General features: G+C 49.3%; 1 protein-coding gene across 1 annotated transcript in view; it reads left to right on the top strand.

The window, feature by feature from the left end:
- Positions 1 to 2,242: 2,242 nt before the first annotated feature.
- The window catches only part of CDH23 (cadherin related 23), a 213,657-nt gene continuing 188,159 nt past the window's right edge, over positions 2,243 to 27,740 (top strand). Inside the window, exons 1-3 of the mRNA XM_080401276.1 lie at positions 2,243 to 2,397; positions 13,919 to 13,987; positions 18,943 to 19,020. Of these exons, the coding sequence (XP_080257402.1) occupies positions 2,349 to 2,397; positions 13,919 to 13,987; positions 18,943 to 19,020 (196 nt within the window). The 5' untranslated portion in view covers positions 2,243 to 2,348. The remainder of the gene's footprint in view (positions 2,398 to 13,918; positions 13,988 to 18,942; positions 19,021 to 27,740) is intronic.

The following is a 27,740-nucleotide window of genomic DNA, read 5'->3' as shown; positions in this document are numbered from 1 at the left end:
GAGGACTGATACACTATAGGGATAGCTGGATGGAGAAATGTTCTGTGGTTAGATAGAAAATGAGAGGAGGAGAAGCCCTGCAGTATAATTTCAAGGTTGAACAAGTGGTGCCAAGAGGCTGGGAAGGCTCTGCCTAGCTGCTCCACTTGCACAGGCAGGGTGGAGAGGGGAGGTCACAAGATCTGGCAAAAAAAAAAAAAAAAAAAAAAAAAAAAAGGTTTCTCAGTAACGAGCCCATGGAGAAAGGCTGGGATAGCAGGAGGGACAGCCCTCCAGCTAACCACTGTGCTCTCTGCCTTGTAGGGTTGGCACTAATTGTGGTGGTCAACGTCAACTAGGAGCATCCCTCTGCTCACAATGCATCGCTTCATTTTATTCTCTTTTTTTCCCCAGCTATGAGCTTGTTAAAAGGCAATTGTGACGGTGCATCCCCCACGGGCTGTGTCTCAGAGCAATGTTGCTTTCCTTCAACGGGAGCTTGGGAATGTCAACCCAGTAAGTTGGTTTGAGGTCCTGCCGGCACGCAGCTATTGCTTTTGCTGCCTGATTTAAACTAAGATTGACAGGGAGATACAGGTCACAAGATACTGAATTCCCGTGGGTTTTGTAAACCTAGGCAGTGAAATCCCAGTAGTCCTCGCCCCTCTGATGGAAAAGGCTGCAGTCTGGGCTCAAATGGGAATTGGACCAGGAGTCCAAGCCAGACCTATGGCCAGGAGGAACTTGGCTTTGTTAGAGCTGACATGTAAAAGAGGTGACAGGTCTTCAAACTGGTCAGGATGCGAGCTGAGAGCCAGCTGCCCAGATCGCACGCTGAAAGCTGTGGTGTGAAGCCAAGGCACAGGAACTGGGCAACGATTAAGCAGAGGAGAGGTGTGCTTCTATTTAAGTAGGAACACTGACCCAAATTTATCATGAGAGTCATTAAGCAAGACATCACTTGTGCAAAGTCAGAGTGGCCACAGACAACATCCAGGCCTGAAACAGGTCTTCAAGTTACTTAATATATGGGTTTGCTTTGGTTGTGTCCCCCCACCCCACTTTTTGTTGTTTCTTCCTGTAATTAGTTCCCTGACTTTATGGACGTGGATGGGATCGGCATGGTGCAGGTATCCTGGCTGTGTATGCCCTACCCCGGGCTGATGAAGAGAACAAGGGAGGGAAGAAAAGCCCAGGAGAGATAAACCACGTGGGCTGGCTGGTGGTGGACTCAGCACAGCAGGATGCTTGGAGCCCCGCACTTTTTACATTCCATGTGACCTGCAACTTTAGGACAAGTTAAGGTACTGTGGGCAAATCCTTAGCAAACCCAATACAACCCAGGTGTGATGTGAGTAAATTATTTGCCAGCACCTCAGTTAACTGGAGACAGCTCATCGCACTCAGCTGTTAGTCAGGGACTTTTGTTTTTAACCCAAAGCAGCTGCAGGTGTGCCACAGCTGGCTCTGGTGTGCAATATGGGGCTTAGCACCCCCCTGCCCTGCAGCTTAACCCGATTTGGGGGAGGCCCAGCAAAGGGAAGGGGGGATCCTCACCCTGGGGGCTCTCCACAGGTGAGGGGCCACTGCAGAGCCCCCATCCCCAGGGTCAGGGTGAGGGCAGCAGTACCAGACCTCTGTCCAATTCAAATCAATTAGCCCAGGAGCTGTGGTAATTGCATAATTAGTAGAAGCTGCTCAAAAGAGGCAAGGGTTTAATTATCCCCTCCTGCTCCTGCAGAGGCACTTGCCCACTGCTGCTCTAGGAGGAGGGATGTGAAGGTGAGTGGATGGGAAGGTTCCCGGCATCTCCAGGCAGGGCTCCAAGAGGGGCTTTAGCAGTACAAACTGCACTTGTTTAGCATTTTAATTAAAGCTGCTTGTGATGGGGCCTGGTGGGAAGGAGGTAAAGCTCCTTCAGGGCACAAGTGATGGGAGGCTTGTGTACGTGTGTGCAGCGGGGCAGGATCTGAAGTCCTGGCCCCTCCTGGGGTTGAGGCAAGTGGGGACGGGTGGTGTTGTAGGCTTCTTTCTATGGTTTTGTTGCTTCCAAGAACACAAGAAATGGGGTGAAGCGGTGGGATTTGGCTGCCTTCCTTAAAGTTGCGTGTGGCTCGAGCTGTAGGCAGGGATTTACCCTGCAACCTCCTCTTGGGTTTAGGAAAGCTGGGAGGGCCTGGAGGAGTGTGAGGGGTTAGGTGGAGACGTGCACGGGTGGCATGGCAAACGCAATGCCATGTCTGTAGAAACTGAGGTTCTGAGCACTCAAGGGAGAGGAGCTTGGGAAGAAATACTACTGAGCAGCTCTCCTGGCATGCCTGCGAGCGCGGTGCTGAGGCCGGCGTGCTGCCCGTATCGCTTTCCTACTCATGTATGATTTATGCGCTCCCTGGGCCTGCCAGCTGCTTTTGCACCGAGGTCAGAAAAAATAGCAATAATGACTGAAAAAACAATATTAAACCCAAAGAAGCTGAGCTTAAACTTCATGTGGCCAGCGCCTGCCTCGGGCTGAAGTTGCGTTTGAAGAGGCAACCGCTGTCTCGGGGTGCACCCTGCCAGCCCGGGGGTGCGCCGGGGGTCTGGGGGTGGCGTGTGTGGGTGGGTGCAGCCGGCGCTGAAATACCCGTTACCTGGGCAAGGGGCGCTGCGCCGCCCGCGTCAGCCGCCGCTCGGGCTCCTTCCCCACCCCTTCCTCCTCCTCCTCCTCCCCCCGTGGCGGCTCACTCGGCTGGCAGGGCGGCGGGGCTGGCAGCCGAGGAGGGGTGGGGGGGGGTCATGGGGGACCGCCGCTGACACTCGGCACCGAGACCGCCGCCGCAGGTAATGCCCCGCGAGTTTGCCTTATTCCGCGTTCATTTATTTAGGAGGATGCGCGGGGCCGCTGGCACCCCGCACGCCCCCTCCCCTGGGGCCAGTTCGCGCGCCGTCCTCCTCCCCAACCCCCCTGTATTTGCTTCCACCGAGGGGACAACTTCTTTGGGGTGAGCGCTGCCGTCGTTATAATTTTTTTTTTTTTTTTTTGGGGGGGGGGGGGTGTCGGTCAGAGCGGTGGTTTCAATGGCAGGAGGCGGGAAGCACAGCCTTTCCCCCGCTCTAGAAAAGCAAAAAAAGAAAAAGTGTGTTGGTGCCTGCCGCCTTGCCCCCGAAAGAGCAAGCACTGCTGTGTGCCCCCCCCCCCCCCCATCCTCGGTTGTAATTTGGAGTTTGGATGGGAGGAGGCGGGGTGCGGAGCTGCAAAGTTTCTCTGGCGAGCGGGGCTGCGGCTGTCCCGCACCGGGGGCGCGCACCGGCCGGGCTGCCGGCAGCGGGGTGCTGGGCTCTTCTGGAGCCCCCTCAAAAACCTATTAAACGGGCAGACAGCTTTGCAAAACGACAGACTTGCCCTGAGTGGTTTCTTTTTATTTCTTAAGAAAACACTTTATTTGAGATTTATTTTTTTCTTTTTTTATCCTGCCTCTCTGCTTGCTCCTCTTTTCCTTAATCTCTGACAAAACCGGCAATCCTCTTTTCTTGAAATAACTGTTTTGCTAACCACCTCAATACCGACCCCTGTGTGCATCCAACTTAGCTTTGGCCTGACATCTTTCGCTTCTAACTGTTTGGAGTCGTTGCCGGAGCCTTTATTTACAGAAAATGCCCAAACTTCAAGAGTCTGGTCCCTGTTAAAACCGGGCAGCTAAATGACATTACCCATGCTTTTAACTTGCAGAGTTTGGGGTTCGTTAGGGGCGTTTTGGCTCCAAGTTCTTTGTGGCAGGGGTAGCTTTTCCTTTAGTGGTGTCTTCCAGTTTGATCTACCTGCCACCAGCCCCTTTGTTCTGGTCCATGATTTTTGGATGCTGTGTGAGGATAAATAATAGCCTGTACCCATCTGCAATTAGAAATATGGGTGTGGGTGTTCATTACAGGCATTTAATTGGGAAAATATAAAATCTGTGGTGTTGGTAGTAAAGATCTGTTAAAAAAAAAATTAAAGGCTGTTGACAGAAAAGGCAACAGTTCTTTACTTTTCCCTCTCTTTTTTTTTTAAAAAAAAAGAGCTGGGGTGGCTTATTTGGCCAAATGAAAGGATGCAGCAGGCAGGATTATGTGCTGCTTGTCCACGGGTGAATAGTGGGGCTGGCTGGGGCAGAGGTGCAGCCCGGGATTTTCCCATGGGTGCCCTATGTGGGAAGGGCAAATTCAAAACCAATCTAATGTTGGCGATGTCCAGGGGTGCTGCCAGCACCCTCTTGCCAACTGCTGTAATTTCCCTAAGCTGCCTTTCTTATTGACTGTTATTTTCTGGGGGAGGTGATGCTGGAATGGGAAGTTTTCTGTGCTGGTGCATGTTTTTTGTTGTTTGGCTTTTTTCCCCTGTGTTGGGGGAAAAGCCCTGCGGGTGGCAGATCCCTTGGGCATGATGGATGTTGAGGGGGTCAGGAACGCTGGCAGAGCTGCTGCTTCCTGGTGTCTGATGTGGTGGGGCTGCATGCAACAAGCCCGGCTCTTTCCTGGGGTCTCCTTGGGACAGGACGCCTTGTGTGTGTGGCTTTGGTGCGTGATAGCGCTATGGGATAGAGCCGGTGCATGAATCTTTAAAATATTTTTTTTGGTGGAGGAGAGTGAAGTATTCCTATGGGAAATTCACATTCGTTAAAATGCAGGTGAGTGTTTTGAGGGAGGGAGTTTTACCACTGCCTCTCTTTCTCCTCTGCCCTGGGGAAGGATGAGAGGAAATCCCTTTGCAATTCCATTTTCCTCCTCCGTCCCTCTCCCTCCCTCTCCCAGTACAAAGCTCTCTTGTTTCAGAAGGCAAACTGTAGGTTTTGTAGTGCCAAGTCAAGATCGTGTCGTGAAAATACAATGTTTTGTTTTAAGACCAAGTTGTAAAACACTCCCTTTATGGGAAACTGTAAAAATTGATGTTCTCCTTCTTTTCTTTTCTTTTTCTTTTCTTTTTTTTTCTTGGGTAATAAGTGGGAGAAATGATGTTTGCAAGAGGTGGGAGCTGTGCAGCTTGGCTGTTTGCTGTATCTGGGCCTGGGAAAGATACTCGGCCCACAGGCAAAGAGGCTATGTGTCCCTCCCAGGGGCAGACATGAATACGGCAGGAAGGTAGCACCAGACATGGTTTCTGCTGCCCAGCTGTAATGATCTCCAGAATAATGTCCATGATATGGTAGCTTCCCTGCTGACCTGATGGGGGTATGCAAAGAAAAAGGGCACTGCAATCCTCTTTTTGGAGCACACCTCAGGAGCAGCTGGGGTGGTGAGGACATTGTAAAAAGGATTTAATTTATAAAGTTTCTTAGATGTTCTGTGCAGATGGTCTTGAGCACAGATTATTTTTAAATTTAAGAAGCTTTAGGATATGGAGTTGGCTTGATGAGGGGTTGGCCTGTGGCCTCTCATTAGGGTGTAAAATGTCCCAGCTGCTTGCAGCTGGGCTATTGCAGCCTGACTAATTTAGCTGGAGGTTTGCTTTGTGAGCATAAATAGTTCAAAGTGCATCCCAAAACTTCTGTGTTTTTTCCCACTACAGTGTCCTGCTTCCTCCAGTAAGACTTTTAATGATGTTACAGGAGGGTGAGGGTTAGTTTGGAGCTTTCGTGGCCCTAGACCTACAAATGTGAAAACTCATGCCTTCATGCTTGTATTGCTATCAGAACCCAGGTTCTGCAGCTGAAATGGGGAATCCCAGTGGCCAAGGCTTACCCAAATCTTGCAGATGTCCTGGATCTTGCCTGTGGTTCACTAATGACCAGGACGCTATAGCAGGCACTGCAGTAGCGTTTGTGCACAGGCTGTGCCATGCAGCATGCTGAGCTTGAAGCTTTGGTCAACCTGGGCAGGAAATCTTTGGTCATGGAGCCTGATGGCTTTCACTCCCTGAAAATGTTAGTACGTGGCTATGGTAGGTGCTTGCTAATTATGGTGTGCTCCATAAGTGATCAGAGGGGTCATCCTGGATGCACATCTTCTCTTTTTCTGCTAGATAGCCTTGCAGAAGCATCTGCTTGAACCCATGCCCGAGGGCCAAGGACCTTGCTGGATGTATCTTGCAGTGGAAACTTTGATCTGGCCATGGGAGGGCCATAATGTCCCCTCTCCAGCCTCTGCCAGAGCCAGAGTTGCAGTGAGGCTTTTTTCTGTCCTTATCCTGAATTGCTTTGCCCTGATCTGTGTGTTTGATATAACAGCTGCTTTCCAGGGGAGAAAGATGTCCTGCTTGGAGTATGTTGGGGAGAGAGTCACTGAGGGCAAAATCCTGATAGAAATAGGGGGATATGCTGGTGCCCAGGGTGCTGCAGCTTTGAAAAGGGCACGTAGCAGAGGGACTGGACACCTTAGAGGGTTCTTAGTCACATCTGGGGTCCTAGCAGGGCTTGCATGAACAAGCCTGTCACTAGTGATGAACTACTGTCATTAATTCAAATATCTTCATCTCTGCTAAATCCCTTTGTCTTTCAGTTTGATTCCCTGCTCTTGGGGATAAAGGGATTGCGGTGGTGGTGGGGTTCCTCCTAAGTAGCCCCATTTCCTTTCCCTCTGCTGTCTCTACTACTTTGTTTTTTCCCCCCTCTTAAAATTTCAGCTAGCGAGTGATTAGCCACAGCGTGCCCATGGTGTTGCTCCATCAGGCAAAGCCTCACTTTTATTAGCTTGAACAGCCAGTGGGCCTTGAAAAGGTCTGTTGCAGCAAAGTGCCTCTCGCTGAAAGTTAAGTGAGCTTTGTGTGAAAGCAGCAAGGACACTTCTCTCTTGATTTGGATGAGGCAAGAAATAGCCTGAGAGCTTTTGCAGCTCAGGTTGCTCAGTGTGAGGGTCGTCAATTTTTATTTTATTTTTTTCTTTTCCTGGTTTGGGTTGTGGTTTTTTTTTTTTTTTTTTTAAAAAAACTCTTCTAAAGCACCCTGTTTTTTAAGATCTACCTTTCCAGCCTGCAGTTTGAGTTACCAGAGGACTGAATGAATAGCCTTGTTGCTTCTTTTTAGTGATGCAAGCAACCAGCCTGGAGCTTAGGAGTAGCTGGAGACGGGGTGAGATCCTGGGTGCACGCGTACCTGGGGTCCTGTGCTGACGGGGCTTGGAGTGGTGTCTGCTGCTATGAGTGTTTGCCCAGGAAGATGAAGTTCGATAAGTAACCCATCTTCTGTGGCAGGGCTTTGAAACGTAGTTTGGTTACTGATTGTCAAGAGCTCCTGGTTTTGTGGTTGATGTCTTGCTTTTGAAGTTGATGCTGAATTTTTTTTTCATTGTGTTGCTTGCGCTGTTACGGGTGTACTTCTTAGAATGAAGCTTATAGCATGCTTGCTGCTGCTGCAAAAAAGCGATGCTTGCGTTCAAAGCTGCACCGGAGTGTGGCAAGGAGGGAGGTGCCTGGCTGGTCCCTCTGTGTCCCTGCAAGCGCACAGCCCTGCTGAGCCCCCCGCTTTGCTCCTGTGCAGCAGGCAACAGCCTGAGCCAGAAGGCTGGAGCAGTAGGTATCTGCTGCATGTCTGTTAAGTGTGCTTATTATTCTGTAAATGAAGTGGGCAATATTTAGGTGAACGCTTTTTTTTTCTTTAATTTCACTTCACAGATGTCTTCTCTTCTGTTTTTCCTTTAAAAACCGTAAGTGAAACAGAAGTTGCGTGCTTGCATCTGAAGCAGTGCAGGCAGGAGTGCTCCAGGATATGTAAGCACAGGCTGCGTGGCAGCGTTACAAACTCAATCAAAAATGTTGTGTCAGAGCCCGAGGATGCTGTACACCTCTCAACCATCGTTCTGATGGTGGTGCTTGCAAGTCCAGCCAGGCTGCCACCCGGCCTCGGGCAGCAGGCGAGCCTTCCTTCTTCCAGGCAGGGCACAAGAAGAAAGTGTCTGGCCTCCTGTTCACCAGCAGGCTTTGCGTCAGGCTGTCAGCATCTTCACTTTTACCACTTTGTCCATTGCTGTGTGCTTGCTTTTTAAGAGTCTGGAGAGAGGTTCCTGTCTTTGAGACCAGGCTGCATGTGCCGCTTCACTGAATTCAGCTTTCTACCTCCTCCTAAGGCAATAACTCCCACCCTTCCCCCTCCTCCTTTTTTTTCCCTTCTGTTTTTGGTTGTTTTTTTTTTTTTTTTTCTTTAAGCTAAGCTCTGTTGCTGTTGGCTGCTTTTCCACCTTTTCATCCCACGCTGGCATCTGCTCTGCAGCCCTGCTGCTCCTTTGCTGCGTTGGGTCCTTGTGCTGGGCTCTGTGTTGGTGCAGCCAGCCTCTCCAGGAACCAAGAGAGCCAGGAACCTGTTAGCTTGGTCTCCATACCCCATCCCAGTCTGCCTCTTATTTAGGAGCTGTGGTTCCAGCTTAAGTGAGGCTTTGTGATGGAAAATGGTTGCTAGTCACCATGGGCATCGTAGCAACCTGTGCTGGAGACTCAGTAGAGCCAGTGCTGCCCCACTCAAAAAAAAAAAAAAACAAACCCCAAAAAACCCCTCACCACAAAGCCAAACCCCCAAAAACCCAAACACACACACACACACCCCAAAAAACTCCAACCAACAACAAAAATCAACCACCAAAAAACAAACCCAAAACTCAGCCATCTCCTCTTCCACCTACCCAAGAAGGGTGCTACCTTGGCTGTGGAGGGGTGGGTGGGACTGCTGCAGTGCAGAGTAGGGGGCCCCTTCCCAAAGCTCCCAGGCTGTTATTTTAATATTGCATGAATAAAGAAGTGAATTGGATGCTTGTACTTGTATGTATCACTAAATGACTTTCCCCGGGCATACCGCAGTTGGGGTGTGCTGTGGTGGAGGGTTTGCATGTTGCTAATGCTGAGTAGTTCTGAGGATTATTTTATGGCACTTGTAGTGACTTGGATAACTAGTTTCACTTCCAACCCAGACAAAGTTTTCCTGCGTGGACTGAGAAATTCAAACATGACATTTTCTTCTGGTCTTGGGCTTCTGGTTAAACAAGGTGTTAATGTCATCTTGCAGCTAATGCTTGTTTCCTATGGGTAATCAAACCTCTCACAGAGGAAATAGAATGTTTCCACTCCGCTCCTTGTTTTGAAATGGGAGTAAACTGCTGGAAATGTGGGAAACTTTGGTGTTACTAGTTGTTAGTGAGTAACAGCTCTAGCTTTTTCCCTGCTAGAAGAAAGGTATAAATACCACCAGTTGGTGCTACCTGGGATGCATAGAGCAGCTCAGACTCGCTGTCAGCTTTGTGGGTATCCCCTGAACTGGGTGGGGAGAAAAAACCCTGTATTTCCAACCTCGGATTTGCTTTTGGGGTGAAGGAAGGGGAGAGAGTGTCTCTCACGCTTTTTCTCCTGCAAGCACAGTCTCAGGGCTTAGGTGGGTTGTGGCAGCTGTGCCCCTTTGCTCCCTGTTCTGTGCGCATCCATCCTCCCCCACCCCACATGCATACAAATATGTTAGTCTGTATTTAACAAGGAAATTTTTTCCTTCACTGCAGGGAATAGAAGGAAAAAAAAGGCAACTTTTTTCACTGGGAACAAATCTAATTTTCAAGAGTCCTGACAAAATGAGCCATAAAATTACAATATTTCAAAGTGCTTCGTAATTCTAGTGCGGACGGCTCTTCATCATGGAATCTGAAAGCTCAGAAAATATAAAACTCATTAGATTAAAATAAACCACCTACCGCATGGAAGAAAAGCTTATTTATCAGTATCAATTTACTTCTGATTACCCTGTTCTGCAATTTGTTATTTTTAGGAATTATGATTTGTGTATAGCTCATGCCAATATGTGTGTGTGAAAATAAAAATTAACTTTTACTTTTTTCCTTTTGAATCCTACCTATTGTAAAGACCTGGCCAAGAAGCATTAAGAAGAAGAAGAAAAGGTGAATTTCTAGTGGTGCTTCCATTTGAGGAGCAGAGGGATGGAAAAAGCTGGGGAGACGGGAGTTGCTGTGCCTCTGCAGCCCGCTGTGTTTTGGCATGAGGGTTGGTGCCAAGCAGTGTGCTTTGAAGAGGATCGTGGGGGTGGTTTCTTTGATGCACATTTGGTGGTGGCCCTTGTTGGAGCATCTCATGGGCTGCTCTTCCAAGGTAGCCAGCTTGATAGGAATAGCAGGCACAGATGGCATGCCCTGGGGAGAAGGGTCTTCCAGCATGTGGCTGGATGCCTCTGGCATGGTGGGATCCTGGTAGCATCTCAGGGACTTCTACCCGGGTGCAAATGTTGTGGGTGGGCAGTGCTGGCTGCTGGGCTCCCCTCTTTGGGGGACATCATTTGTGCTGCATCACTGGAGAAGGAGCTTTTTGGGAAGGTGCGTACAGTTTTCTCACATAGAAGCCTTTTGGGAAATGCTTTGATTTACACTTTCATTTCTTCTTTATGCTCCTGGAACAGCACAGAGCAAACGGAGAGGCTGACACTATAAATTCTGAGGCGCAAGCGTCATGGTGCGGTTTGGGGAAGGGAAGACTGGGTGGGGGGTAGAGGGACCAGGGGTTTGGGGAGTGATTAAAGATGCTAGCAGCAGCTTGATTGTGAAAGCATCTCTGCCAACAAGGCACAGCCTTCGCAGAAGCCACTGCCGCTGCTCTGATGCAGGCAATTAAATGTGTTTTGTAGGCGTGCGAGCCATTCTCACATGCAAGTGCCCCAACAGTGCATTGAAAAATAACCAATACAGGTGCACAGCCTGGAAACCGATGCATAAGCACCCTGAGAGTGATGTGTAGCCTAGGCCTGAGAAGCAGGAGCATTGCTACTCCGGTGTTTCGTGGAGGTGAGATGCTAGAAGGCTCTTGGAGCCTCATTGCCAACTTCACTGGGATTAATGTGTGCTGTGGACTGGAGCATGTGCTGGCCAGGCTCCATCTGTGTAGCCAAGCAGATGGGATTTTAAAAAAGCTACCTCCAGGGCTTGGGAAGGAGACATTTGGGGCAAGTGGGCTGAAAAAACTCTGCTTGACCTGACCCGGTTCCTAAACTTTCAAGCCCCGGACTTCTTTGCAGAGCAGTGTTTCAGTAGTAGAGGCTCCTCCGGTTCCCATCCATCACCATTTAATGTGGTTCTGTCTGCCACTTCCCGTGCCTTGGGGAGCGGTTGCCAGTAGACTGGGAAATCTCTGGTTTAACATTAGTACTTTTGCAGCCAGGAGACAACAGTTAAGTTCCCAGAGATGACTTGCCCAGAGACATTATTATGCTGGAAACTGCACCGAATGCTTCCTACAAAGAGCCTCTTTCAGGCAGAAGGTGCAATTTAATATGCTCTTAGTCACAATTTTTAAGTTCTCCCCAGAGATTTCTCAATCCCGTTCCTAAATTTGCAATATTCGAGTGAACCTTCTCGGAGAACCAGTGAAGAGCTGCAGTATTAATGAAGACAGACAAAATCAGAATGACATTTTAGGCAATTACTTACATAATGAAGTGACTGACTTGGAATATACAATATTTAGATTTATCATGACACTCAAAAAGGGATGCTTTCAACTGCCTTTACTTCTACATCACGTAAATTGTTTTTCCACTGCCCTGTTGCTTTTTAAACATGGTCTGTGAAGCCTGAAAATGTTTCCGCTCGCTTGGGTTGATAGCGGTGCTGTTTTAAAAGAAAGTTAGTGTTTTCCTCGATGGCATTTTGGTGCAGCAGAAGGCAGAGGAAGAGCTTGGGGTTGGGCTGCCTTGCTCATCTCCATTGCATCCGCTCTGGCAGCAGCATGATGAGCTTTGGCTCTGCACCCTGGGCTTGGTGCTGGCCAGGGGGATGTGGGGGCCTGAACAGCAACGTTGCCTAGGTCCAAGATTTTTTCCTCCCCAAAACCTATCAAAGCAGGGGGAAAATTGAGAGGTTTGGTGTTTTTCTTTGTTAGAAGACTCTATTTTGCTTTTGCAAGCTGAATCTGAAGATTTAAAGGGCCTGATACGATGCCTGGCTCCTGGGAAAGTAGTAATTTTTGTTTAGAAACTGGGTTTTTGGATGCTCTGCTGGCACCAAACACACAGAAGTCAAAAACTGGTCAGGGGGGTAGAGGATTAAACTGTCCTGCCCTGTCTGTTTTCTTGGGAGATTGGCATGATACGCCTGAAAGTTAGGCAGCACTGATCCCAAATGTCTTCTCAGGCTTGTGCTGAATTTCCTAAAGAGGCACAGAAAAGACCACAGCACCTTTTTTCTTTCCTAGGTGCAGACCTTTTCCTCCCAGAGACCCTTTTGTGGCAAAATAGCTGAAGCAATTAGAATTAGGGTCCTTTCCATGGTGACAGAATTGTTATGAACTGTCTTTTCTGACATATCTAATAGTAAAAGTAAAACATACGTAGCTACTGCTTTGAAGCTTTTTTAGGAGCATCTACTTGTTCTCGCTGGGGTGCAGGCTCCCCAGCAGAGGTAAGGACCACCCTGCGGGGTGCCCACGCATCCCTTAGGGTGGTAATGGGGTGCAGACCCCTCTGCCCTTAGCTGGGGTCGCAGCTGCAGCCTGTGCCAGGACAGTGCCATGCTTTGGGGTCACTCCGTGTTGGTGTGTGTAGAGCTGGGTGCTGTAAAGGGAAGGCTGAGCTGCTGCTTTTGGGGCAAGTGAGGAGTGAAGGTGGTACTCTGGGTTTAGGGGTGAACTGTTTCTTGGGGTGTTCCCTAAGTGGGAATCACACATCACAACAGCTTATTCAGGTCTGTTTGTTTAGTGGTCTGTTCTCCAAGTGCTGTGAGCACTGGTGAACGAAAAGCCTGTGTGACTACTTGTGAATGTAACAAGTCCCTACTTAGGCTGGTAAACTACTTAGGGAGGTGTGATTTATTGCTCATTTCAGCCCTCACGGCTCAGGTCAGTGCTCAGATCTCAAGTGGGAGCTGCTTATGCTTTTAACGATGGGTTCATCTCTGTTGCTGTCACATATGCTCTCTGCTTTTCGTGTTCCTGGGTCTGCTGCTGTGTGGATGTGCTGAGCTGGTAGGAAAATGTTTCCTTGCCCCACGCCTTTCACAGCACCTGCAGAAATACAGAGAGCTTCAGGGATGGGTCACTGAGATGTTCTGTCCGCTTCAGGCTCTGAGAGCGCTGCCTGGGGGTGTCCGTTGTGCCTGTACACTGTGTCTAACACACATGATTTATACTTGCCTCCAGGGTGAAATGTTTTAAAATATCCCATGTAAAGTGGGACTTTGAGGTTCTGTGGGGTTGGCTCAGGAAGAACTTGGGTTTTAGCGATCTGAAAACCACGCGAGGATGTGGCTGTGCTAAGCGGCTCCCTGTTACTGTTTTATTCTTTTTGCCTTGTTGTGAGGAGTCATGTGTTGTGGTGAATGTGAAGCCAGGGAAATTTGAGAGGCAGTGTAGGATGCAGGCACATTTGCAAGCCCGTCTGCTTCCAGTGCTCTCACAGTGCCTGTTTTGCAGCCACCCGGGTGGTTTGAGAGGTTTGAGGAGTTATGCGTTGTCCTCTGAAATCCTGGTGCCTCTTCAGTGATTTTTGGGTCAAGCTTCCCACGCAGCTCTGCCAAAACAATCCCAGTCCTGATGGCTCGCTGCTGTGTTGCTCCTGGCTTGCAGCAGCTTTTCCTTACCCTCAACATCTTGCGCGATGCTCAAGCAGCTTGTCTCAGCTGGGGCTGCTTCTGCTCCAGTCCTGACCGCAGAGATCGCTGTGCCTTATCCCCTCGCACAAGTTGAGCAAATACACTTTGGAAAGTGGAAAATAAAAAATGTATCACCTATGCCAGGCTAATCATGATTTCAATTTGGCGTTTGCCAGGAGGATGGTTGGGGCTGCATGAACCAGGAATGTGATGGTGGCAGCACTCTTGGGGTGAAGTGCCCTGTATAAAAGCAAAGAGTCAACAAAATGTTCATCTCCTGGGTGCAAGGACATGCACGATCCCAACAAAAAGGGATTTCTCTAAGGTCCAAGCTGGAGCAGGGTTGCATCCCTGAGCCTGCTTTGGGAAGACAAGGTAATATTCATAAAGCACTGGACTTGACGCTGCCTTTCTTCTTTGACAGGAGCCATGAAGCATCACGCTGCTGCTGGCAATTTTCTGCTTCTCTTGCTACTGGGGCTGGTCTCTCTGGGTAAGTCATCTTGTTGTCTGTCCAGTGCTGTGCTTTTTCTCTCTCCCCTCTTCTCCCTGCTTGGACCTCATGTTTGTGAGGTACAAGGGTAAAAATTGCTGTGTTTGTGGTCTCCTGATGAATATCTGAAGTCAGAGCAGCATTGCTGTGGTGATGGGGAGATGTGGCTGGTATGGGCAAGCAGATCACCTGTCTCCATTGAATGCAGTCCTGGGGACCTGCATGTTGTGCTCCTATGCAGCTGCTTTTCTTGCAGCCGTAAGAGGACACACATGGCATCAGGTGGCCCTTCCTGGGAGAGAGCAGGCGGGACTGGAAAGAGGCTTGGAGGAGGATGTGCTGGTGATCCCAATGGTGGTAGATGCTCTTGTTGTGTGTCAGTGGGAAGACCATGGCAACTTCCAGATGGGGTTCACAAAGTCAAAGCTAGTGGTAGACATGAAGTTAGGTCATTTTATGCAAAAAAAAAAAAAACAAAAAACAAAAAAAAAAAAAAACCAAAAAAAACCAAACAAAAAAAACCAACCCTACAGGAAATTAGAGGAAGTGGATGAAAGGCAAGAATGTAAACCAGAAGCCTGTTAGCTGTTCAGCAGCAGAGGTACTACTGGCAGGGCTCTCCCTGTGTTTTCAGCAGCAAAATTATTACCTGAACTGTGCTTTAATATATGCTGTGTGGGGAAGTAACTTTTCTCTGAGCTGCAAAACCTCTTTTCTAATTCCAGCTGGAAGACAGGGCAGTGCTTTGGGCAGGCATAGCCTCCACGACCAGCTTTCCTCCCAGTGCTGGGCTCTGCCCTGTGAGCATGATGCTCTTGGTCTTCCCTGGGACATGAGCTTCTGGCAGGGGACTGTGGAGTCCAGCCTGGCTGCTGGGTAGGAGCTTGTGGGACAACTGCCTTCTGGTGTAGAAAATATGCCACTCTGGCCGAGCTTTGGCATATCGTGGGGTGCATAAGTACTGTAAATGTGTGACAAAGCCCCATGAAAATCAGGATTGTTATGTGGTGAATGGGCTAAAGCCCCTGGGTGCTGGTGGGAAGAGAGGGAAGCTGGGGGGTTCGTGCCTATGTGGTGCTTGCTGATAAACAATAGTGAGTGTGTGTCCATTTGATAGCACTGTGCCCTCTGGAATAAAAGCTTTTTTCTTTTCTTTTTTTTTTTTCCCCCATACTAAAGCCTCAAGATGGCTTGCCCAGATTGGCAGCCTGATTAAGCAGTCAGTGGATGACATTAGCTGTGACTGACAAGCACAGTCAATCTCCCTCTGGTGTCGTATTAGATCAAGTATAGCCTCACTAGTTAACTGCCCTGTCACTCCTCTGGAAAGGGAAAAAAATAAGTAAAAAAGACAACCCAGTGAGTCCTTTGCCCCAGTGTGAGCTTCCTAAAACTTGCCCCTCAGAGATATCGCTTGCCACGAGTGGTCTAGTACATCCCATTGGAAGTGGGATGGTGGGTTTTGCTTGCCTGGCTGGGACTTGCGCCTTCATCCCTTGCTGTGCGGTCAGTTGCAGCACCACAGCTGGGATGTGCACGGCCGTGCTGCCAGTGCCTAGCTGGGCGATAGCAAGCTGCAAAGCCTTGGGGTGGCAGTAGGTAAATGGGGATTTGGAGGCTTGTAGGTCAGCGGTGTGTCAGCCCTACCCTGCCCTGCCCAGGGCTTGGTGGTTGTGTCCCCAAAGAGTGCCTGCCCTCAATAAGCAAGCACTGGCACAGTTCTTGTGCCTGGGATCAGAAGTGCGTGGATGCCCTGCCATATGCCCTGGGGACAGCAGGTGATGGAGCTCTTCTTCCCAGAAAGCTTGCAAAGATTCTGGCAAAGTAACTAGCCAGGGTAAATGTGGAATTGCAGCCTGAATGGGCTTGGTGTTTTGGAAGAGGGTGGCTTAGCTCTGGCACGGCAGTGAAGTCTGCATGTTCCTACCCAGCTACTGCCGCACTTGCTGGAGATGAGCGGAGACCTTCATCTCCAGCTTAGGAGGGACCGAAGGATGCTAACTAGAAGAACAGGCCTGTGATTACCATGCTTTCACATCAGCCATGGTCAAGGATGTGAGTACGGACTCTGAAGGGCAAAGTAGCAGCAGTTTTTACAAGAATAGTGTGGAGCAAGTGTGGAAGACACAGGGAAGAAAATGTCCCAGCACATCAAAACAACATTGTTCGTGATCCCTTGGAGCCTGTTGGTAGCACATGAAGGAGGAATAAAGGGTTACAAGTGTGTGGTGGAAGTGATGGTTTTCTGCCACACATCTTGCTGCGGGGCTATGTGCAAGAGCCATGTTGAGAGATACAGCAATGGTATATCGCAGGGTATTGCCAGGTGGTTGGGACAGTCTTTCAGACTGAAAATCCAGCCGATGATCCGTTAGATGAGGACACAGATGATGGCCGCTTCACAGTGATGCCTTTGCGAAAACGTGAACTTGCTTTCAGGGTATGTGGTGTGTAGCTGTGATTCCCTGATTAATTTCTGTGAAAGCGCCAGTGTGTCCAAAGCCAACAAAACATTGCTGTTGTCTTTGTCAAGGAAAACTTCTGGCCATCCTAGACTAGGCAGCAGGACATGTGTGGGAGACTTGTGGTTTGCAGACTAGCTGGGCATCCTTTGAGAGCACCCAGGTTATGAGGATAAGAGCTTATCCGCATCTGAGATGTGGAGAAGGTTCCTGAAGGTGTGCTAAGGATGCAGCCCTTGGCAGTAGTCTGGGCTGTTGGGGAGCTGGAAATAGCTGTGGTTGGGACACAAGTGTTGAGGCTGGCCAGGGGACATAAGGCTGGTGGCTTCAGCAGAGCATCCCTTTTTTATTTTTTGGGGTATGGTTTCTGTTTGTCATAGCATGCATCCTTTGACCTATGTTTTTGTATCATTCAGATGCTTTGTCTCCATCCCCTCCCATCTCACGCTGCCCTCCTGAACACTGATGGTCTGGCAGCATGGTGACAGCCTGGCTCTGTATCTTGGGATTTGCAGTCCAAAGCAGAGTTCTACCTCCAGACCCTCCTTCAGCTTTCCTCAGTTCTTAGGTGCCGGTTGCCCTCCTGTCTTAAGACATAGATAACTGTGCTTGCAAACTGGTGGTTTGAATGCCTCCCAGCGCCTGATGCAGCTGGCTTTGGAAGTTGCAACTTATTTTTAGTATACTGTTGATATTAAGGAATCTATTTTGAAGTAGAGGGGTTTGCAGAAGTGGGTTCCCTGCGACAAGGGCTGCTTCATGTGTTTTAGCCTTATCTGCTCCCTTCAAAGCCTGCTGGCCCTGCCATGGCAGCTAGCTACAAGTGTGCTTCGAAGCCTCTGGAGATGCCATTAGCTCTAAATAACCCATTTTGTTGGGGTCCTTTTCATTTTCTTTCCAGGTACTTAACACCAGGGGCTGAGATTTAAATCTTGCCTTTGCAAGAGTACTGCCTCTAGTGCTTTCCCACTTCTCAAGGTGTTTAAAAAACCTGGTGCCTTGGGAAAGAGGACACTGCTGAAAATCCTTGTCTTGTTACAGAGGGTGCCCGGGAGGAGCCCAGACTGCTCCCCCATCCTGTGCCCATGTTCCTCCTGAGCGGGTTTCCTGTGGGTGCTGAGCAGGTTTGTGTGGGAGCACAGCTGGGACCTGTGCTCAGAAGGTCTTGGGAACATCTCCCATCATTGGGAGCTTGGGCAGGTGAAGAAGATGCTGAAACTTGGTCTGGTTCTTGTTTCTTAAGGTGGGATGCTGAAGCACAGGGCATGAAGGTGGTGGCGAAGTGCAGCATGGTCAGGAGGGACAGCTGGACACCTGATCTCATCTGGGGTTTGCTATGCCTTTTCCTGAAGCAGTGTCTTTGCTTCAGCACAGCTGGTGTAACGATGGAGGTGATGCTCTGTAACAGCTGTGTTGGAAAGACCCTGGCTGGATCTGCATCTGGTGTGGTGGGGGGTTGTGAGGGGGTTTGCTGGCAATATTTTATACCTGCATGATCTTGGGTTTGGCTCTGCTCACCTCAAAGGTAGTTATGAGGGGTCACGGTGAGGAAGCGCTGCCCTGTTGCTTCTAGTGAGTCTCCTTGCCTCTCCCCCTCCTGCGACTGGCCTCTGGGGTTCCCCATCAATGGGCATGAACTGTTCTGGCCAGACCAGTTCAAACTTGTGCTTCCCTGTGCACAGCCCTGCTTTTGACGCCTGGCAGCTGAATTGCATTTCTTAAAGCCTGCAGGCTTGGCCGGTGCCGGCTGCCTATTGAGGAAAACCCATCCCTCAGGTGTAGCCTGCTCAACACCAAACCTTCTTGGAAAATTGTTGCATTTCTCTCCTGCCACCTCTTTTCCTGCATCCCTCAAATAGTAAATCTTTCCTGGTGGACTTTTTCCCTGGTTCAGGGTGTGGTGGTTGTTCTCCTACGTGCTCTGCACTGGACTCTGTCACCTAATGAGGCTGTGGTGCTGGGCACTGCAGTCCAGGGGCAGGCTCGTGAGCTTCCAGCTCTGTAAAAAACGGAGGAAAAAGAAGTGAGCCTGGTTATTAAAGGTGAAAGAAGGCAATTAGAGGGAAAGGCAATCAGGTGATGGGAGAGGGGAAGCACACCGGGTTTTGCTGGGATGGCTGACAAAGCGAAAGGCTCTCAACCGTGGGAACAAAATGAAGGTATTAATCATGCGCTAAAACAATAATTGATGTTCCTGGCTCCCAAGCTGTTGGCTTCCCCCGTCCCCTCTGCCTCCACCCTGTAAAAGAAAATACTAAAATAAGAAAGGCCAGTGGAGGGAAGCCGCTCCCCAGCCAGCCCCTGGGGGGGACCACATGGTGCTCTCCGTGCTCCTGTTAGCCCTCATCTCAGAGTCACCCCTTGCCATCGCGATGCCAAATGGCAAGCCTGGTCCCTCATGTGCATCTCTGTGTGCCCTGAGCCTCTCCCAGCCGTGCTGGCCCATGCACGACAAGCCAGGGAAATAACACCTTGCTTTTGTCGTCTTTGCAGGTCAGGGCAATCGGCTGCCGTACTTCATAAACTACTTCTTTGACACCTACCTGCTGATCAACGAGGATACTCCTGTGGGTAAGTAGGGCGTCCCTGTGGGCAGGGTGTCCACTGCTGCTGACGCCCTGATGGAAAAGCATTAAAGAAATGCTTTCCTTTTGACTGACAGATGTAGCTTATTTTTCTTTCTTTATTTAGCTAGGGATCGGTTTTTAGTAAATGCAGAAATCGACCTGGTCATTCTCAGCCTCTTTCCAGGCTCTCAGTCCATTAAACTTGTGCTCTTCAATCAGGGCTTGTGACTGGCTTTTAATGTGTGAGGAATCGATTGGGAGTGGAGGGTGGCTGGGATGGAAGCTGTGGAGGCCCTTTCTCACATCTACTGCTGCCTTCAACTGCACAGCACCCCCCTTAAGAAGGGTTTTTGCTGCACCCAAGTCGTCACCGGGCTGTCAAAGGGTTGGAGGACTCTGGAGAGCACTCTAGTGACTGCTCAGCTCAGCCAGGGCTTCCAGCTGAGGGTTCTGTCTCTTCTTGGGGGTCCCCTCAGTTGCATCATTTGCAGCCCATGGTGTCTCACTTGCGGGATGGTGTCTGAGCAAGTAGGCAGGACGTGGAGGCTTGGTTATGAGTTTCAGATAGGTGGTGTGGAAGCTCCTGGGCAGTAGCTGAGCTCTGCGCAGAAATGTGTCCTCAGGAGAAGGCTTGCTGGAGCTGCAGCAGTCTGCCTGGGGAGTTTTGTCTTGCAGTGGTGCTCAGGTTTATTTGCAATGTGAAATAATACTGGCAATGGCTGCTCGGGTGCCTTTACTCACAGCACCACAGAAGGCAAGCTGGAGACAGTGTGAGGAAAGGAAGGACTTGACTTCACTGTAATTATTTTTTTTTTCTCCCAATGACTTGCACCCGTGCCATTTTTTTTTGTGGCCTTCTCCAGCGAGCCCACCCCTTACAGGTCCCTTCGCACCTGGTTTCTTTGGTTTGCTCTCGGTGTACTCCCAGCCTCTCAGTTGCCAGTGTCCCTGCAAACACACTTAGTGCTGGATGTGCCCTGGACAAGTCCCAGGGAAGGAATCAACTGTGCAAGGGCAGGAGTGAGAGCTGGTTGGGAACAGCTGAAGGGAAACGCTTCCTCACAGTGTACGTGGTGCTTGAAGTACCTTACGGGAGTTGGACTAAACTTCTATTTTGGCAGAAAATGAGGGAAGATTTCAGACAGCCTGCTTTCTGGTGAGGTATTGTGCAAATAAAATTATTCTTGGAATTATTTGGGGGTTTGAAATTTTTTTAACTTTGTATTACACTGTATAGTAAGAAATTCACTGTTAAGAATATTGGTACCCTGGGATTTTGTTTCCAGATGCATTGGGGGAAACGTCAGCCTTGAAAGAGTTGACAAACAGTGTTTCTGTGGCTTTTGCTGTTAGGTGTTTTCTGAGTTAGGCTTATGAACTTTAAAAAGAAAAAAGAAAAAGGCATAGTCTGGAAACACCCTTCTTATATCCTGACTGAGGTGTAAGTAGCAGAACAGTATATGGTGCTTCTTACCTAGGGGGGGAAAAAAGCAGCTCCTTTTTTGAGGTCTGTTGGAAGTCCCCATCACTGTGGTGCTGAGTGAACACCCCCGTGCAGCCCCCCCCCTCCTTCCCTACGGCATCCCTGGGTGCAGCCTCACCTAGCACCAAACCGAGCAGTTCCTGCTTGCTGCCTGCCATGCCGAAAGGAATCTTAAGCAACAATTAAGAGATCATTCCCCCTCTAATCACTTACAAGAGTAAATTAGTCTTGTCAGGAGCTATTAAGACAGAGAGCTTGGAATTCATTAGGTGAGATTGGGCAGAGGGAGCTGCTGGCGCTGCCGCTGGTCCAGGCTGATTAATTTCTCCCAAAACATCATCAATGCCCATCTGTTTCATTTAGGTCCGGGGAGAGCAATTTTCAAGTGGACTGACCCTCTAGTCAGTTATTTCACCCAGAAGTAATGGAAACACACACATACACATGTGCACACATGCAGAGGGAATAGGAGACGTGCGCTTGAGGAAGCTAAAAGCCTTTGAAGGAGCCAGGGAAGAAATTGCCGGGGGGGGGGGGGAGATGCCTGGAGAGGAGGAGGAGGGATAATGACTGGTTGGGCTGCAGTGGCACGGGTGAGACAGGACACCGGGAGAGCCCACATCAGCTGCTTGTAGCTGGATTGCAGTGTGTTTTACTCCAGTAGCAGGAGTGCTGGCTGGTTAACAGCCCTTAGAAGAAGAGTTTGCATGAGGGGGACTGCCTGTCTTTATTGTGCTGCTCGCTGCCTTTAGCAAAATCATTCCAAGGGTCATTTTGTTTAATCCCAAACCTTTCAGAGGCCTTGTGAGTAAGGGAGAATGGCATGGATATTGATGCCAGGTGAGTTGCTGGAGGCCTCTGGCAAGGTGTGACACTCCCCAGTGTGCTGGGGAGGTGTCATTGCTGCAGGTGGGGTTACCTGTAGCCCTGGATTTGAGTGGGGATGGGCAGGTGCTCTGGGTTTCTCTCAGTTGGGGTCCCCCCTTCTGCAAAAAGAATGTTGCCTTAGTAGAATGTAATGACTGAAGTCTAATTGCCCAGCAAATGGATTTGCTGTATGCAGGACAGGAATGGGAAAATGAAAATGATCCATCATGTCAGGTCTGTAGCTAGCCTTATAACCACCTAACTTGGATTCACCCGAGTTTCTCAGAGAGCTCTCATGCCTCAACGCCTTGCAAAATGCGTGACAGAGAGGCTATTCAGATGAGTGCAATTTCACTTTCTCTTCATCCTAGTGATAACATGCTACCATCACTGGAATAATGTTGTCTTAAGAGTGGGAAATGCTTTAATCACAGCAACTGAGCTGACAGCATGAACTTGGTTTTGCTCTTGGGCTGTGCTGTGTCAGGGGCATGGTCACCTGGGTGGGCTGGGGACAATGTGTCCCTCCTTCCCATCAGACCTTGTTCCCACATGCCCTGCTTAAAACTAGAAGAGGGGACTTGATCTGGAGGGCTGAACTCCTCTGTGAAGCCTGTTGAGGTTGAACAGTGCACGACAGGGGGAAACCCACTGGGATTTAGCAGCAAGGCTTGACCACCCCCTGGGCAATGTGAATGTGAGATACAGCTGGGAAAGGCACCTGGGATGGCTGGCAGGTGGGGAGGGCGGGCTCCCACAGGGTTTCTGCCAAGGCTGCCTGCTATTTGAGTCCCTTAGTTATTTCTGGGCAGGAGAGCGTGCAGCTGAGGCTCTCAGCTCTCTGCCCCACCAGCTTGCTGGGATGCTCCCCTGGGGTCATCACTGGAATGCCTCTGGCACCTGGTGAGATGCTTGGACCCGGGTCCCCCAAAGTTGGCTGACTCAGCATCTCCTGCTTGTTAACCCATGACAGTGTAGAGCTAAGGAGAACCTCTGACTCAGCAAGTCCTGTGCTCAGGGCTGATGTGACAGCCCTGAGTGGTGCTGGCTCAGCACTCGGAGCCTGGCTGGGGGCAGGTTTTTGGGCTAAAGGCCTCACATGCTCCCTGACTCAGCAGCTCAGCACCACTTCGGTGTGGAATGACAGGTGGCCAGGGGATGCTGAGTGCAGCACCTGCAAGGAGGTGGGTGTGTGTTGGGTTGAAATCACAAGAGCATGTGTGTGATGCGTGAGGTTGTGTTTTCTGCTCAAAGCCTCCTTGTTCCCTCCCTTTGGCTCTACACATCTCCCAGGAGGCGTGGGCTGTGCTCTGAATCCCCTAGGTTCACCGTGCTCGGCAGGAAAGGTGGATGACTGATGGGGAATTTTACAAGTTGCTTCTGCCCCTTTTTGCTATGTGCAACTTCTGCTGAGCTGGTAAATGCACTGTAAATAGCTTTGGGAACAGAGTGGGTATGCCTTTGCGAGCTTACAAAAAGCCCTGCTCGCTCGGGGATTTGCCGGTGGTGACCTCCAGTGCTGCTGCAGGAATCCAGTTAAATGCAGTAGAAAGGAGGGTGATTGCTGGAGACACCCAAACCTCTTGGTGTTGGTGGCTGAGTCACAAATTCTGCTGACAAGAGTACATGTGGAAGCAGTCTTGCTTGGGCACTTGGCTGTCTGTTAGCTCTGCCGTTGGATGGGTGAGGATTGCAGTCTGGCTCTTGGCACTGAATATGAGAGCTTTTCTGCCTGACAAATTTCTGGTGGTGTCGTTCGACTTCCTGTAGCAGGGAACTTGGATTACACTTTCCCAGGGCAAGCTGGAGCCCTTCCAGAGCAGGCTGTGTTGAGTAGACCACCTCCTCCGCTCGTACAAGGAATTTGAGAGGGAAGCTGATTTTTTTTTTTTTTTTTTTTTTTTTTCCCCCAGGGAAACCCACACCAGCTTAGAGACTCTGAAACATATCGATGTTTCTCCACCAAGTTCTGAGAGGCAGAACCTTGCTCTTTGAGACCTGTTTCACCAAAATAGGCTGTAGTGGACATTTCCCATGGAGTTGTGGTTCTTACTGTGTGTCCCAAGTTGGTGTGGCCTAAGAGGGGCCAGGGGTGGTGGAGTACTGCTGCAGTGTAGGTGTACTTTGTGGGCTGGTGGTGATTAAAGCAATTGGTTGGTGTGTGTCACCTCTTGGCTTTCAGGGCCTTCTGGGACAGAGAGTTATTTTGCAAGAGGACTGGAAGAGGAACTTGCTCTGTAGCAGGCAGCGGTAGGGTGCTCGCTGGTAACACTGCATGTACAGTCTGGGGTAGCCTATCCCTCTGATATTTGCAGATGACTTGATTCTCCATCCTAGCTGAGGAGCAGGCCAGAGGGCTTTTATTCTCCATACAGGGAAGGCTGCCATCCTCCATGCACTGTATCTGTAGTTTCCAAAGCAATCATTATGTCCACCACAGCCTTTCACTGTAGTGCTCTGGTCCCGGGCAGCCAGATGCTTTGGCACTTGGGAAAGGTCCCTAGGGGTGCCAGGTCATTCAAGCTGCCGCTGAAGATATGGTTATCTGCATGTGGTTGGGCACGGGCTATCTTGGCTAAACCCTGCCTGCTCTTTTGATCCCACAGCTCTAGACATCTGCTGGCAACTGCAGTGGCTGGGTTTCTCCATGATGGCACTTGCCTAATGCATCCCTGGAAGGGAAAAAAAAGTGCTGGCTCTCTGGTCTCTGCATACTTCTGGACTGATTAAATTGTTTCAGAGCTGTCTGGGCCAGATAGCCATGCATGAGCCTTGCAGGCCATCTGCTGGGGACAGCTTTGGAGGGGTAGGACCGAGTCCGGCACAGCCACAGGACCCTTTTCCCTTTGGTGTCTTCTGGCCTCCTTCCTTGCTTGCAGGGGCATGCAGCTATTGCTGGCTGGGGGGGTGGGTGGGGTGTGCTGCCCTAGCATATCTGCTGTTGGGTCCCTCTTGCTCAAAATTGAATACTAAGGCTAAAAAGAGAAATCAATTTAATCTCTGTGCACCACCTGGTTAAAAGTCACAGTGGCAAGACCAGAAAGCATTGTGGGTGCACTGTTAATGAGGTGCTAATTGGGTACTAAGGAGGTGTGGCTCAGAAGAGCACAGCGGATGGATTTAAAGCTTGGGGTTAACTCCTTGAAAGGAGCAAGGCAGCACAGGGTGTATCGGGAGCCCTGGGCAGGTTAAGAGCCATTGTGAATGATACAAGGTAGCCTGGCTTTTAGCAAAATTTGGCAAGTTGGGAGATGCTTTTGGAAAATGTGGTGGCACTGGTAGAAGAGTGGGTGGAGAGCTTGGGAAAGCCTACTTGTTTGTAAGAAATTTGTTAAAGCAGCGGCTGTGCCCTGTTCACGCTGATGCTGCCAGGAGCTTCCTTCCCGTGACTACATACTTGGCTGAATTTGTGAGGAAGGGCCTCTGTGCCTGTGTTTGGTCTAATTAAAGATACCGCCTGCCTTCCCTTTAGAGGTGCTCCATCCAAGGTTGCTGTGTGGTGGGTTGAGCCTCTGTCCAGCTTAACCAGCTCCAAACACATTAACTGTGTTCCCCACAGCCAGGGCTGCACTGAGCTGTTAATGCCTGCTGGGTTAATGGGGAAAACTATCCCTGTATTTGTGTGTGCATGTGTTTTGGTTTGCATTCTAAAAATGCTCCAAAGAAAAGCTAGGTAGGAATGTGCAACCAGGAGGAAGGAGAGAGCTCAGCAGCCATGGGACCTTTCCTCACCCCAGTTACACCAGCACTCTGTGCTTAGATGCTAGCTGCACCCTATTTGGTTAAGGATTTTTCTTCCAGCCTGTAAAGCTAGTTTTCAGTTAGTCCAGCATTTAGGCAGAGCTGATGGTAGGGTTGTGAGATCAGGTGGACATGTAAGTCATAGGAGTCTAGACTGTGCAAGAGGGCAAGGGAGGCTATCCATTTGCTGTGGTGTTGCCTCAGATCAACTTCAGCTGATGGTGAAACCGTGCTGCTGTGTGTTAGTGCTGTATATAAATAATCCTCAGTTGAGAGGGCAAATGCATAGCAGGAGAAGTGGGCAAGTGCATGATGGAAGTTGGTCTGTGACCGGTTACAGTTTGGGGACTGCATGGCTGGTGTCCCAGCCGCCTCACTGCATTAGCATGATGTGGGGGACAAGAGTTTCCTAATAGTAAAAACCTGGTAAAGATTTTTCTGTTGTTTATTTGGCAGACAAAAGGTGAGTTGGGAAACATAGGTAGACTATAGACTGCTTGGTTTGCTGCTGGGTGGATGTTCTTAGCCATAGACCACAGGGGAGGACGCCAGCAGGGGTTAAACTGGGGCTGGGGTCCAGCCTGGGATGTAACCCGTAGGTGCTGTTCTAAGCTGGTCCCCCTACAGTTATCCATCCTGTTCGGAAAAGGGTGAGGGGAACGACTCATCTTTCCAGGGCCTGAAGTAGTTTGCTCCCCTTGGTAGCATCTGGGGAAACATGGCTTTTTCTGCTTTTAAAGCTGTCCGCACAACCGGACTGAATTTGGTGCAGTTGGCAAACAGGCTGTGTGCATCCCTGGCAGGTGCGCAAAGCCCAGCTTTTTTAAACGGCCTTTGCTCCAAGCAGCTTTGGGGATTTGGGCTGGTGTTGCAGCAGGTGTGTACAGCCCATTTTCTGTACGAAGGCTGGAACCGGTGTGCCCCTTTGGGCTGACAGTGTGAGCATATACGTGTCCATCACCCCAGCAGGGTGTGTGCCTGTGTGCAGCTAGCAGAATTGATTTGGCATTTTACAAAGGATAATTCCGGAGGAATATGCTAGTGTCTGACTGTGAGAGAGATTGAGATATTTTTGAATAGGAAACCTGCTTTGCAAGCTTCATTATAGGCATCGCTGAGAGCGGGTGTGAATATTCTTCGGAAAGGGAGGCGATAGGGACATCACCTTCGTCTTCAGTATTAATTGAAAGCGATGTTATCACCCAGTGTCTATTTACTGTTCGAAACTGAACTTGCAGGCTGCTCGAGTGCTCTGCGAAGGAGCAGCCTTGTTTCAACGTGTGGTAATGACCCTAATGAACAGCAATATCTGAGGATTATTTTAAGAAAGGGATTTCAGCATGAGAAGGCCCATTGATGGAATTGCTTGTTGAGCTGTAGAAAGTACAGCATCGTTAATGAAAACTCAAGGCTAGAAAATTAGTTATTCCCAACATCAGGAAACTTGAGGAAACTTAAGCTCCCCCCACCCAAACCCTTAACCCAGTGTCATTAAATTAATCACTTCATCAATCACTTAAATTTTCATATTTGCTTTGCTAATAGGCAATAACATCAATGGCTTATGTTTGAGAAGGGAGAGACAGAGAAGGAAGAAAGTATATTTGCAATATAAACTAATTAACATGTCAGGGTAACTTTGCTTTTGGTAACTGCCTCGCCAAACCATTTGAAGGTTTGATCTCGCCACCCTTCACATTTGTGTGTGTGAGCCCTTGCGTGGGGGTTGAGCCTTTCTGAAAGAAATGGAGAAAGATGTGTGTTTGTGGTAATGAGGTCTGAGGTGATTTTTGTTTTGGATGACTGTAGTAGTGTTAGTTATCTGCACAGCATCGTCTGTACAGCTTCAGGTTGTGCCAAGGGAGATTTAGACTGGATGTTAGGAAAAATTTCTTGGAAGGGTTGTCAAGCATTTGACCAGGCTGCCCGGGGGAGTGGTGGAATTGCCATCTCTGTAGGTGTTTAAAAGGTGTGTAGATGTGGTGCTTAGGGACACGATTTCATGATGGACTTGGCAGTGCTGGGCTGATGATCTTAAAGGCCTTTTCCAATCTAAAGCGTTCTATTGTTCTATGCAGGAGCTTTATTTGTGGGCTGGCTTCTTGCTAGGTATTGGGCTGTGCTCAAGAGAGTGCTCCTTGTTACCCTGGAGTGTCCACACTTGGATGTCTGTACTGTACCAGCTCAGTTAAATCGGCTCTTTTTTCCTGGCTGGTTGGAGGTATTAGCATGGGTGACAGACCTGATATAGAGCAGGCATAGCAATGTGAGTCAAGCTTAGTAAAGCAAAAAAAAACACAGGGCAGGGGGGGAAAGTTTCTGTGTATGTTTATGTGTGTATATATTGGAATTAGGAGGCTATATATATGTATCTTTGTGGAGGTATTAATATTCTAAGGCAATGTATTATGGGCCAAGAGTATTTCTCTGTACTGTAGGGAAATACTTGCGTATGCACGCACTCGTAATTTTTATTTTTGGTGGGGAAGGTGAGCTGTGTTTTCACCTTGAGTCTATCAATAGGGCCTCTTAGAGAAAAAGCTATGGTTGCAAACAGTGACAAACACACTTGTACATTTTGCCAGATCAGGAACTCGATATATTTGGATTGTGTGAGCTTAAAAAAGAGGCGG

This window comes from Falco punctatus, assembly GCF_963210335.1.
Source record: "Falco punctatus genome assembly, chromosome: 9".
NCBI lineage: Eukaryota > Metazoa > Chordata > Aves > Falconiformes > Falconidae > Falco > Falco punctatus.
This window is presented reverse-complemented; position numbering and strand designations above follow the sequence as displayed.